Source organism: Barbus barbus (assembly GCF_936440315.1).
Source record: "Barbus barbus genome assembly, chromosome: 12".
Classification (NCBI taxonomy): Eukaryota; Metazoa; Chordata; class Actinopteri; order Cypriniformes; family Cyprinidae; genus Barbus; species Barbus barbus.
In genome coordinates this window covers 29,770,672-29,784,154 of record NC_136740.1, presented here as the reverse complement: position 1 = coordinate 29,784,154, position 13,483 = coordinate 29,770,672, and the positions used below count along the sequence as shown (strand labels likewise).

Sequence of the window (13,483 nt, the reverse complement as noted above, 5' to 3'; positions counted from 1 at the left end):
CGATCTTGGAGGTGAAGATGCTGGATGTGGAGGTCCTGGTCTGGTGTGGTTACACGTGGTTGTGAGGCCAGTTGGATGTACTGCCAAATTCTTTGAAACGCCTTTGGAGACGGCTTATGGTAGAGAAATGAACATTCAATTCATGGGCAACAGCTCTGGTGGACATTCCTGCAGTCAGCATGCCAATTGCACGCTCCCTCAAAACTTGCGACATCTGTGCATTGTGCTGTATGATAAAACTGCACATTTTAGAGTAGCCTTTTATTGTGGCCAGCCTAAGGCACACCTGTGCAATAATCATGCTGTCTAATCAGCATCTTGATATGCCACACCTGTGAGGTGGATGGATCATCTCGGCAAAGGAGAAGTGCTCACTAACACAGATTTAGACAGATTTGTGAACAATATTTGAGTAGAAATAGGCCTTTTGTGTACATAGAAAAAATATTAGATCTTTGAGTTCAGCTCATGAAAAATGGGTGCAAAAACAAAAGTGTTGCGTTTATAATTTTGTTCAGTGTATAACAGCTGACACCAGACTCGGGAAACACGGGGCTTATAAACAAAGGAGTAAACTAGATAATGACACACGGCTCGAGACTAATAAACTGATAAACCTAAACGGGGACAGGAACAGGAACAAACCAAATATGGGCATGAGAGGAGGGGAAACAAGACACAGGAAGACAGGACTGACAGCAATAAGGTTTTATTTGGTAACATTAGTTCATCTCAGCATTTAATACATTTTTCAATAAATAAATAATAATAATATATATTTTTTAATTTGACAACATATTTGCATGTTCTCTGATGTTGGTCTAATAGTTCAAATTAAGTAGTCTGTTTTTATTTTGTTCTTATTTTTTAAAAATAATAGTAATTTTATTATTTTTTTTAATGATTTAATTAAAGCATTAGCTTTTCATCAACTCCTGCAGTTCTTTCATTTACTCCAGTTTAGGAAACCCTGGAGTTGCATTTCATGATGTTGATAACAAAGAATGCAATATCTTTTATTTCTCTTTGGCTTTTTAAATAACAATAATCTCATGTAAACAAGTTAGGTCAAAGGTAATCTAAAAGTAATCCAAAAGTAGTCAGAATACATAACCTAAAATGAGTAAACTAGATTATATTGACTACAATTTTCTTCATGTAATTTATAATCAGTAACAGACTACAATTTGTAAGTAATCTACCCATCTCTGCTGTTGACATGTAGTAGGCCTATAGTTAGTTGTCTTACTGGTTGACATGGACTGTTACAAACATTTTTTTCTCTGTCCGAACCCTCATCTGTAGAGCTTTGAGAAGAGCTCTTTTAGTTTCCCGTTGTCTCTGGTTGAGTTCCTGGCTCTTACTCACAGTGGTCAAGCTCGACTGAAGTGTCCATGTGGCCGCCACTGCAGATTTAATAGAAACTGGAGTGTAAATGAAGTTCTCTGTGCCGAGCCGTCATGGTCAATGATGCTTCTCTGGTGGGAGAGAAATGGCTCGTTTTGACCATCGGCGCTGGTGCCCCGGTCCACGGCTCAACAAGCTAATCTTCTTTAGCCAGCTGGTGAGCCTTTCAACACGGATGAAGGACTTTGGGCTCCAAAACTATATGTGCAGAACTATATATTGGTTAACTAGGGCTGAAACGATTAGGCAGAAGTATTGACACTGTCCACAATAAAAAAAATAAAAAAAAAAAAACTGTCGACAAATTATTTTTGTAGTCGAGTAGTCATTTGATCTCATATGACCTAAAGTAAGTGCCTGCAAAAATGCGATTTGACCAGTGTGGCGCTGTAGTACAAGACTGTATTTCAGCCCTCCCATATATAATCCAATACAAGAAGACATGTTATGAGACATGTAGGTGTTAAATCTAGATGGTATACAGATTCCTCTACTGGGCATGCACAAATCAATGTAGCGTAATTTTCAGTGTTGGGAAGGTTGCTTTGGAAATGTAATAGGTTACAGATTACAGGTTACCCTATTTAAAATGTAATAGTAGTGTAACTTTTTCAATTACTATATTAATGTAACTGATTACGTTTGATTAGCCTACTTTTCAAAATTTCTAATGAATGTTTTCAGCTGTTAATTATTTACAAACATGTACACCATACAGGGTTAACCTTACTGTATTATTTAACAATGATTACAGTCGGACTTACAAAATTCTTCATCACTTGAATTAAGATGATAATAATTGAACACGTCCAAAAAAACAACAAGAAATAGTTTACTGATACTGTTGTTAAAATCAAATCTTTGCGTAACTACAGGAAACACTGGCATCTAATAAGCATGTGTCCTATTCTGTGTACTAAACTCTTGAATTGGTGTCTTTTTGAAACATTGGTATCTGTTTCTATATGATATGATGATAGTTTTGCAAAATAAATTGTAAAATGCTCGCTCTTCAGTGTGTATGTAGTAAACGAAACCGTACTCTGCACCATTAATTTCCAGAGACACGTAGAACGTGCAGGATTCATATATTGTATTTTTGCGGCTTAATATTCACAGACAATAGTCCATATCGCATTTTGATTTAAGTGTACTGACCTACTTTTGATTTATTCATCCAAAATGTGGCATATTCCATTTTTATGACTGGATTCTACAAACCAGTCCATGTCTCATATTAGAGTAGTCAGTGCAATTTAGGAAAGAAATCAATTAAATCTGTATGTGGATGAGTGAAAATATTCAGATCAAACCCCCTTTGTAATCGTTAACATTTTCATAAGTAACATTTAATTTCACTATTTTTCTTAGTAACTGTAACTGATTACAGTTACATTTATTTTGTAATTAAATTATGTCAGAGTGGTCATTTTTGTCACTCTGTACAACAATAATTACTGTTTTTGCATTATTGTAAGGGGTAGGTTTAGGTGTAGACATTAATAAAACACAATCGAATAGGTAGAACATTTTATTTATTGTTAGCTTCCGGTTTTAGCCGTTTAGCTGCAATTCAACACTCCAGTAAGTCATGTCACATTTTTAATAGTCCGTTATACAATAGACTGCTAAAAAGCAAGCAACTTTACAGTATTAACCATGGAAAAACGATGCCAGTGTTACTTTCAGTTAGAATTACAACAGCTCTGTGTGCATGTATGTATATATGAATGTGTGTAGAATGTGAACTCTATATTTAATGAATTGATACTGATTACGAACGTCGAAAGTTTACTGATTATTCAGTGCAATAATCAATTTGTTGATTATTCATTATAATAATCATTAGATTCATTGAATTTCAAAATAAGCGTTTGTTGAAGCCCTAGGGTTAACTAATTGGTCTTAGTTTGAGCAAGATGTTCGGTTGCATCCATGCCTCTTTTATTTTACAGATGCTCCAAAGAGGAGTTCTGGGATAAATAAGAGACGCTACTTAACGGGTCGCCAAAATAGAACGACATAATTCAGTATCGATTGAGTCCCCAGGGTCTGAAATGAAGAGAGCCTCTGTTATTACTGTACAAAGAGTTCAGACCCCTCAGACATTGATCAGAGCGTCCTGCCAAAAGCAGACCTCATCTGGGGAAAATCAGCAGCAGTTTATCTTATTCGATGCAATTAATTTCAGTGTCGACCGCATTAGGCCATCGATCTCGATATTTGACACAGTTATTTTCCAGCTCAAATAAAGGAAGTCTTCAAATCAAAGCAAGTCCAACACTCGGGGGGAAAAACTCGCAGCCAGAACGCGAGAGTGCCGTTTGATGGAATAATGTGCTCATGTATTATTGACCATGGCAACGAAGGAGCTTTTAGAGGTCGACAAGTCATCAGTGACATCAGGGTTCGTGTTTATGTGTGCCTGCTGCATATTTATTCATCCAAAACACAATCCAATACTCATCCATCCAGTGGACAATATAATGTGTGTATAATTAGAAAAGTCTGACTTGTATTTGCGCCTCAATAGCATTCGGTGCAGTGCTTCAGTTCGAAAATTAGGCATGTGTTTATCAAATATTTAATTTTATTTTGTAATAATTAAAATTTTACATTTTTATTAAGTTATTATAGTTTTTAATTAGATTTATATTGCATAGCCCATAAAATTAAAGATGTTAAAAATGAAAAGGTACTTGATCTTAATCATTTTCTCCTTATATTTGAAAAAAATATAGATGCAAATTAAATGATTATACATAATAAATCAATAATGAGTCTGTATTTATTTGTTTGTTTTTATTTTTTACATTTTATTAAATTATTATTATTTAAATTACACTTTGTATTGCAGTGCATTTTGTTAGTTATGCAGGACTAAATTGTCCAAAAATAATTTTTTCAAGAGTCTAGTAAATAATTTTCTCTTTATATTTAGACCTTGATGGATACAAACTAAATGGTTATTCATAATAAATGAAGAGTTATTGTTTGCTTTTTAGATTTATTTTTTAAAATAAATTAGATTTAAAACTTTTTTATTTTAATATTTTCTTAATTATGAACTAATAATTAGTTGTTTTTAGTTTTGTGTGTGTCTGTGTGGTTTATGCTGGAAATTGAGCAACAATATTTTTGTATAATCTATTAAATTAAGTACTTTACAAAATGAAAGGTACTTAATTTCAATTATTTTCTCTTTATATTTAGACCTTGATAAATGGAAACCAAATAATTATTCGTAATATATGAATGATGAGTCTGGCATCGGTGCTAGAATAACTTCATATTATGAAACACTTGAGATCAAAACAAAAGACTCGCAATAACAACCCTAAAACTATTAAACAAGATCTGGTACGGTATAAACACTAAAGCACTATCACACTTACCAATAACAGGTCATTTGTCTTTTACAGGTGGGAGTCCTGGAGCGCCTGTGGCCCCATCATCACCCTCTTTTGCCCCAGGGTCTGGCCCCGGCGTGGAGCCCACAGAGCCAGAGTCTACCTCAGTGTCAGGAGGAGAGGATGGCCGCTCCATCACGCCCAACCCCCCTGAACCGGAGGAGAATGACCCCGAAGTCAGTCCAGAGACAGAGACGGAGGATGAGAAAGCGCTGCGTCTGCTCTACTGCTCCCTCTGTAAGGTGGCCGTCAACTCGGCGTCACAGCTAGAGGCGCATAACAGCGGTGAGCAGCTTCTCAGAGCGCCTGCACTGAGGCTTTTCTGAATTGAACAGGATCAGGTCTCACCCTGACATATGCAAGGCAACAAAACTGAAGAAACAGCCTTTTAAAAAGGGCCTTATTTCATATTGCTGTTGCTGCAGTTTTATAAAAGCAATAAATCACTCAAGATTACAGTGAGTCAAAGAGTTTAAAAAATAAATAAAAAAAATCTAAGTACTAAAATACTACAGCAAGATACTGCACCTCGGTTATGACTTTTGGCAAGTTGGGTTGTGAGGACATTTTTCAGACTAATTAGTTTAGTCAAATAAATGGAGCCTTGATGAACAGAAGAGACTTCTTTTAAAAGCATTAGAAATCTTACTGACTGCCTGTTCTGGAACTCTTTTTTTTTTTTGCTTCAGATAAATGTTGTGATGTGGAGCTGCTTGATTTGGTTCATGGTTTGGAACTTTTTAAAGATTTTTTAAAAATATGCTTATGGAGAAAATGAATCATAAAAATACTGAAACCAAAGCTGCGGGTCACAGAAGCTGCTTTTGCTTCACTATTTGATCCAGCTGATCTGTATCATTTTTTTTTTCAAGTATTAAAGCAAAGACCTTTCAATGATCAATGAGAACCATAAATTCAGTCACATGTCTCTTTTGACGGTTAGTGTATACTTAGTTCTAATACATATACAGTACTTGACTTTGAAATGTGATGCATCAGCAGTAAAGACGCCGTCCTGCCCTCACGCTTTTATTTTCTCTGGCGAATGTGTATCATTAAGATGATAAATGTTTTGAACCTGCCATGTTTTGTTCCTCAGGAACCAAACACAAAACCATGCTGGAGGCTCGGAGTGGGATCGGCTCCATCAAATCCTTCCCCAGGGCCGGGCTGAAGAGCAAGCTGGCTGCACCCACTAAAGCAGACACGGGCCTGCAGTACAAGACATTCCACTGTGAAACCTGCGACGTGCACGTCAATTCAGAGACGCAGCTCAAGCAGGTGAGTGCCGAACCTCATTTGACTGTCATTGTGAAAGCAAAAGCACAGCATGATGCGCCAGCATTATGTAGGCAGCATCAAAGGCATGGATTTCAGTAAAATAATGTAAAAATCTCCCTTGACTACAGATTTTACTTGTGAGATTTAATTTATAATGTAATTCTAATGTTCCACTCTACTGGAAGGTTTTAAGATTTAGTGAAATATTGTTTAGTATTTTACTAAAATAATAGTAATAATTGCCTATTTTTGATGTACAATACCTGCTTTAAAGCAGTGGTTAAACCAGGGATGTCCAAACTCGGTCCCGGAGGGCCGATGTCCTGCAGTTTAGCTCCAACTTGCCTCAACACACCTGCATGGACGTTTCTAGTATGCCTAGTAAGAGCTTGATTAGCTGCTTCAGGTGTGTTTAATTAGGGTTGGAGCTAAACTCTGCAGGACACCGGCCCTCCAGGACCGAGTTTGGACAGCCCTGGATTAAACCATTTGATTTATGGAGATGGAAAGATTAAATAATATAAATATATTTATTTTAATATTTTAATTAAGTTTTGTAAAATAAGGAAAATAATTTAATTAGTTGTGATATATGTTGATATAAAAAAGATTTCTGTAATTTTGTGGAGGATATAGATACCCACCATCCAAACAATATAAAAAAAAAATCATAGTGAAACATAAATAAATCAAAATCATACATTCAACATCATTCAATCTAAATAAATAATAAAGGATGGGATATTCTGCTTTGGTACCGCTAATAGCAGTGGATTGTTTTGCTATAAATGCTTGTGGCAAATAATCTGCAGTGCAAATTGTATTTTAATTTGGTATGAAAAGTTCATAACAGCATTAAACGCTGTTAGAGAATCTGTAAACTGTGTCTGTCAGCTCATCACATCTGTGTCACATTCTGTGTTTGTATCGTCAGCATATCAGCAGCAGACGCCATAAAGACACAGCTGCAGGGAAACCAGCCAAACCCAAGTTCAGTCCTTACACCAAACCCCAAAGAGGAGCCACCAAACAGACAGTAGGTTCCTGCTTCCTTAACAATACCTGGAGAAAAATATTATTTAGCAACCCTGTTCATTTCAATAGAAATGGAAAACAATAAAGGTAATTCTGTTTTGTGTTGCTAGTGGTGCAAAAATAATTATGTCAGCTCAGACTGTTTCAAAATCAGATGTTGCATGATGGATTGATGCCAGATTTAATAAAAACAACATGAAATGATTTCACAATAAATTTAACTTTCACAATGTGACACATTTCAGAGTGGAAAACTGTTCAGTGGAAATAATGAATACCAGGACTTTAACAGAACTGGTTTCTATGTGAATATATTGTAAAATGTAATTTATATCTATGATGCAAAGCTGAATTTTCAGCATCATTACTCTAGCCTTTAGTCTCACATGATCCTTCAGAAATCATTCTAATATGCTGTTTTGTTGCTCGAGAAACATTTTTGATTATTATCAATGTTAAAAACAGTTGTGCGGCTTCATTTTTTTTAAAGGGGACCTATTATGCTCCTTTTTACAAGATGTAAAATAAGTCTCTGATATCCCCAGAGTGTGTATGTGAAGTGTTAGCTCAAAATACCCCAAAGATAATTTTTTATAGCTTGTTAAATTTGCCACTTTTAGGGTATGAGCCAAAACGCGCTGATTTTGAGTGTGTTGCTTTAATGCAAATGAGCTGTTGCTCCCGGAGAAGAGGGCGGAGCTTCAAGAGCACAAGCTCCCAGTGCTAGCCTTTGCAAATAAACATTCCCCTATTAGTACAAGCCACTTATCTTTACAGAAAACTACTCGGTTTCAAAGTCAGTCATCTGATTGTACTGTGCATAATAAATTTGCGTTTGTGAATTACACAGACAAGGAGCACAGCAAGATAAAAATAAGTTTGCTATCACAAACTTCATAAGTCCCACTTGTGATTATGAGCTCAACAAACTCAAGCGATCGACTCACATTGCTTTCATATGGAAATTATAACCACCACATTCCTATTCACGATCATTCATGAAGACAGCACCAGTGACAAGTAGTAGCTTTAGCATCATTAGCCTTACAGAGTGTCAAGAAGCTCTTTCAGAAAGGCAATTGAAAACAAACACATGATACTTAATTTGTCTGGAGCTGACGTTTGTGCACGAAGCGTTGGTATTGATCTCTACATGTATTGGGGACTTTACCGATTTTTTCCGGGACAATGAAACTTAACCACAGTGCCCTCAGATGGAGGGAGTCTATGGAGACTCCTATGTTCGTTGGTGCATCCCAAAACACAACACTTGAAATGCCTCTTTGGCGCTGACATTGTATATCTCCAGCAGCTACAGCAAGTAAACAGTAATGGTGGAGTCGGACCACAGCTTCTCACTCAGGGCTGTGTCTATGCTTATAGGGCAGCGTCAAAAATGGGCCCCTCAGTGACGTGAACAGAGGGGGAATCTGAAACTTCTTGTTCTGAGAGACTGTTGATATTTTTAGATTATAAATAAATGAGTTGGTGGATTTTTACCATTATAGGCTGGTTGTTTTCACACACACAACTGTGTTCAAACACCTTATCAAAGCGATTTTTGCATAATAGGTCCCCTTTAAGATTCGTTGATGAATAGAAAGAAAGAGCACCTTTTATTTTAAAGAGAAATCTTTTGTAATAACTTTTGATCACACTTTTGACCCCAAACTTTTGAACAGTAATGTAGTTTATTAGTGTGCTATCAGCACCTGTTTGACTCGTGTATGTCAGCAGGGAAAGTTATTTCAGAGACAGAGGAAACCATTATGTTTTGACGAACGCTTATCAAAACAATTTTTTCCTTTCAAATAACACGTCCTGATGAATTATACACATCCAGACCGTTTATTAAAGCGATAGTTCACCCAAAAATGAAAATTCTGTCATTATTTACTGTCGTTCCAAACCTGCTGATATTTTTCCGTTTTGTTCCATGCAACAACAGCTGATAGTGACCACATCTGTCAAGCTCACTGTGAACACAAATGAGATTTCAAAGATTTTCAGTGAGTGATTTGAATTTCAGTCTGTTCCTCAAACAAAATCTATCATATGACTTCAGACATTTTGGAAGATAGCGCATGAGTCATATGGACTACTGTTGTGGTGCTTGCGGTCACTCTGAACCGTCTGTTGTATTGAGACTGTTTGGTGTTCCACGGAAACAAACAACCACATATGGGTCTGGAACAACATCAAAATAGTGAGCTATCGCTGGAATCGCATAATATTGATTGCATAGCATTGTGGGGTATAACTGCAATACAACCCATTTGACTACAGATTTTACTAATAAAATTGAATCTGCACGCAAAAATATAGGCTGATGCTCATGTAAATTTGTTCCATCGAGGCCACAAAATTAGTACAAAGAAAGCGCCAAGTACAAAATGTTTTTGAGTTCAATCCTAAATCAGTGGTAAATTCTTTGTACTTTTGTGGACTTGATGGAATACATATACATGAGCTTTGGCCTATATTTTTGTGTGCATATCCTTCTTTCCCTCTTCTTTTATATTTATATTTATCATTTGCATTTTTTATTGTTAATAATGAAATAAAAATATTTAAGTTATTATGAAATTATTTTCTGTAGCTGTGCAAAACAACACATTAAATATATATGGTGCAATTATATTTAATAAATGAACATATACAATCATTTGGAATTTTTATTATTATTATTAAAATAATTATGGTTAAACATTTGGTGTGTGTGTGTCTGTGTATATATTATATAAAAATGACTAAGTTTGTAATATATATATATACACACACACACACACACACACATATGCATGTACATATATGAATCATGTTGAAGAATGTTATATTATATTATTAGTATTTATATTTTTATTTCATTTAATTTTTTTTATATAATTTAAAGTTTAATATATATACATATATATATATAAATATTTAAAAGCCTGTCTTCTGTCCAGCAGTTGAAGATGACAGTCGGTAAAGACCTGTGTCCACCGCTGACTACCAGGATAATGCCGTCTCACCTGGCAGCTGTCGCGGCCGCCATTGGCTCCGCCTTCCCGCTGCGTGCCTGCCATAACCCCGCCCTCTTTCAGACTCAGTCCCTCCCCGCCGCGCTGCTCCGCCCTGCACCGGGGCCAATCAGGACTGCTCACACGCCTGTACTGTTTGCCCCTTATTGACCTTTGGACTATGACCTCTGGGGGATCGGATCATTAACCCCTCCATCACCTCATGCCCAGAGCCAATGTGCGATATCGCAATAATTTAAAGACAAAACACGAACCAGGTAACTATGCATCATCATTTACATGTGACACACTGACGTTAAGCTATAAATGTATTAGTGGAGATTTGATTTTTGTTTTTGTTTTCTGTATGGAAACCATGATTCATCATTATCATCGCTTAGAGTACAAGATTGATTTGTAAATTTAAGGTGAGTTTGGGAACACAGAGATGTTAATAATGGGGAAATTGGAAAGTTATATTTGTCTGCTGTTTTGCACTTTAAGTCTTTCTGTTGTTGATTTCAGTGCTTTAGATGATTAGATCCCTTCCTGTTTCCAGCTGTTGGTGTAACGAGGTCAGCTGTGCTTCATTTGTCAATGGACCCGTTTCACATTTCTGTGGTTCTCAGAAACAGAAGTCATCATAAACGTCTATAGTGGTGAATGGAATCTACAACAAATATCATTTTTGGGTTCCCATTAGCTTTAATAGAAAAAAAAATCCTTTATAGCATTTCTATGACTTCACAAAAGAGGAAGAAATATCATATATCATATTAACATAATCATATCAAAAATGCATATATCAAATATCTACATAATCCATTACACTGATCAGAAAAGAGAAATAGGTCTAATTTGCCATCACTCCCTCAAAATATACTTTGAAACTTTATTAACCATACATTAATTCAATAAAAATAACTGTAATCGTTGTCTGTTCTTAATTAATTAATGAAACATTTGCCATCACTTCCTCAAAAATATTTACATTTCACAAATAAGGAAATGCCAATTACCACATTGAATTATATGTGAAATTTCCACGTAGATAAACTAAAAAACTTCAATGCAGAGGTAAAAATGCAAAGTAGTGTTATAAATGTACATGAATATATATATATATATATAAAAAAAAAACTTACATACAAAACTTACATATTTACAGTGTTAATAACTCTGGAAATGCATCTGTGAAAAGGGTCCATTAAGACATAATGGAATAAGTTATTGGTGATGGATCTGGCAGGTTTGGGACATTTTATACAGTTACAACTTAAGAAGTTTCAGCCAATAACTTGAGCTGTAAATATCATGTGACTGATCATGCTCGAGCAGGAAAATAGTCATGTTAATTCTGATGTTAAGAATGTTAAGGCTGCTGACGTCAAATAAAAGTTAATTTCACAGTTTTAAGACCCTCCAAACATGGTCAGTGTTTGCAGTCCAATTCCAGATCAAGATCCAGATCCAGCTATTGCAATACAAATTAAGCCCTGTTGTACTTGTTTGTGAATATGTATGTGTGTGTGTGTGTACAGCAGAACTTGGGGAAGATACGTGGGTGATTTCCAAAGTAAAATGCTGCTGATTCATGTCAAAGCAAGGTTAAAAATATAGTGGGATGTTTGCTAAACAGATGAATATGTAAATGTGCAGGAGTGTGTGTATATGTGTGTGTGTGTGAGAGAGTGTGTATATGGGGGTGAGTTAGCGGGCTTTTCACCTGAAGTCGTCCCTGGAAACATCTCATGAATATTACATGAGCTACTGCGGCCACAAAGCTTGTCTGTCTCTTCTTGCAATGTGAAAACCGATAAACATTTTCAAATAAAGAATCCTGCTTTGTTAACTTCCTTGTTTGAGAAAAAATTATTCACTTAAATATGTATATTCACACACTACCCTTCAAAAGTTTGGCATCAGATTTTTTTTTTCTTTTAAAGAAATTAATACTTTTGAACAAGGACACATTAAATTAAAAGTGACAGTAAAGCCATTTATAATGCTACAAAATATTTGTATTTTAAATAAATGCTCAGAATTCAAAGAATCATGAATTTAAAAAATATATATCATGGAAAAAAAATATTAAGCAACTTGTTTTCAACTTGTGAAACCCAGTATATTAGAATGATTTCTGAAGGATCATGTGACACTGAAGACTGGAGTAATGATGCTGAAAATTCAGCTTTATTCACAGGAATAAATTACATTTTGCAATATATTCAAATAGAAAACAGCTATTTTAAATTGTAATAGTATTTAACAATATTGCTGTTTTTACTGTATTTTTGATCAAATAAATTAAGCCTGGTAAGCAGAACCTAAACTTGAATTTGAAAATTGATTTAATTTTTTTAAAGGAATATTTTCTTCAAAATTGAAATGCATTACTCAGCTTTCTGCCATCCCAAATTCACAGCATTTTCTTTCTTCTTTGAAACACAAGGAGAAATATAGGATATCTAACTTAAAGGATAATTCCTTAAACCACCTAAAAAAAAAATATATATATATATATATATATATATATATATATATATTTTTTTTTTTTTATTTTTTTTTTTAAATGTTCTCACACTCAGGTTATACAAAGATGGGTTTGTTTCTTCATGACAACAGATTTGGAGAAATTTAGCATTTCATCACTTGCTCACTGGTGGATCCTCTGCAGTGAATGGGTGCCGTCAGAATTGTTCCTCTTTATTTTCACAGCTTTTTGCTTCTCGCTTCACAAGACATTATATTTGATGGACTGGAGTGGTGTGGATTATTGTGATGTTTTTATCAGCTGTTTGGACTCTCATTCTGACGGCACCCATTCACTGCAGACGATCCATTGGTGAATTTCTCCAAATCTGATGAAGAAACAAACAACCTTCATCTTGGATGTAAGAGTAAATTTTCAGTTTTGGGTGACCTATTCCTTTAAAAGTCTCATAAAAGTAGTCCATGCGTTTATTCCAAGTCTTCTGAAGTCATATGATCACTTTGTGTGAGAAACAAATCCAAAATTTGGTTGTTAGGGTCATTTGTTTCCTGAAAAACAAAGCTCAGACATTTTGCAGAAATGTGCTGTAAAACATGTCTTTTCATGTTTTACAGAAGAAAGAAAATATGTTGAAACGACCCGAGGGTGAGTATATATGACAAAATGATCGTTTCGAGGGTGAACTATTACTTTAATCCATTTTTCTCGAATGGATCGAGAAAAAAAAATGCACGCCAATTATCTCGACTTTGCTTGTTTTGGTCCACGAGCCGGTAAAAGTGAGTCACACTTGCAGTTGCTAATCAGCAAATCTACAATTTACCTCTTTTCAAAACAAAACAAAAGTGCCTATA

At 35.3% G+C, this 13,483-nt stretch overlaps 1 protein-coding gene across 4 annotated transcripts in view; it reads left to right on the top strand.

The window, feature by feature from the left end:
- Nucleotides 1-11,985, top strand: part of znf385d (zinc finger protein 385D) — a 71,700-nt gene extending 59,715 nt beyond the window's left edge. Inside the window, exons 5-8 of one of the 4 annotated variants that reach the window (XM_079429677.1) lie at nt 4,830-5,102; nt 5,917-6,098; nt 7,033-7,134; nt 10,082-11,985. In XM_079429677.1, coding sequence (XP_079285803.1) covers nt 4,830-5,102; nt 5,917-6,098; nt 7,033-7,134; nt 10,082-10,306 — 782 coding nt within the window. In that variant the 3' untranslated portion in view covers nt 10,307-11,985. The remainder of the gene's footprint in view (nt 1-4,829; nt 5,103-5,916; nt 6,099-7,032; nt 7,135-10,081) is intronic. The other 3 variants (XM_079429679.1, XM_079429678.1, XM_079429680.1) reach the window with 3 other exon arrangements.
- The last annotated feature ends 1,498 nt before the right edge of the window (nt 11,986-13,483 follow it).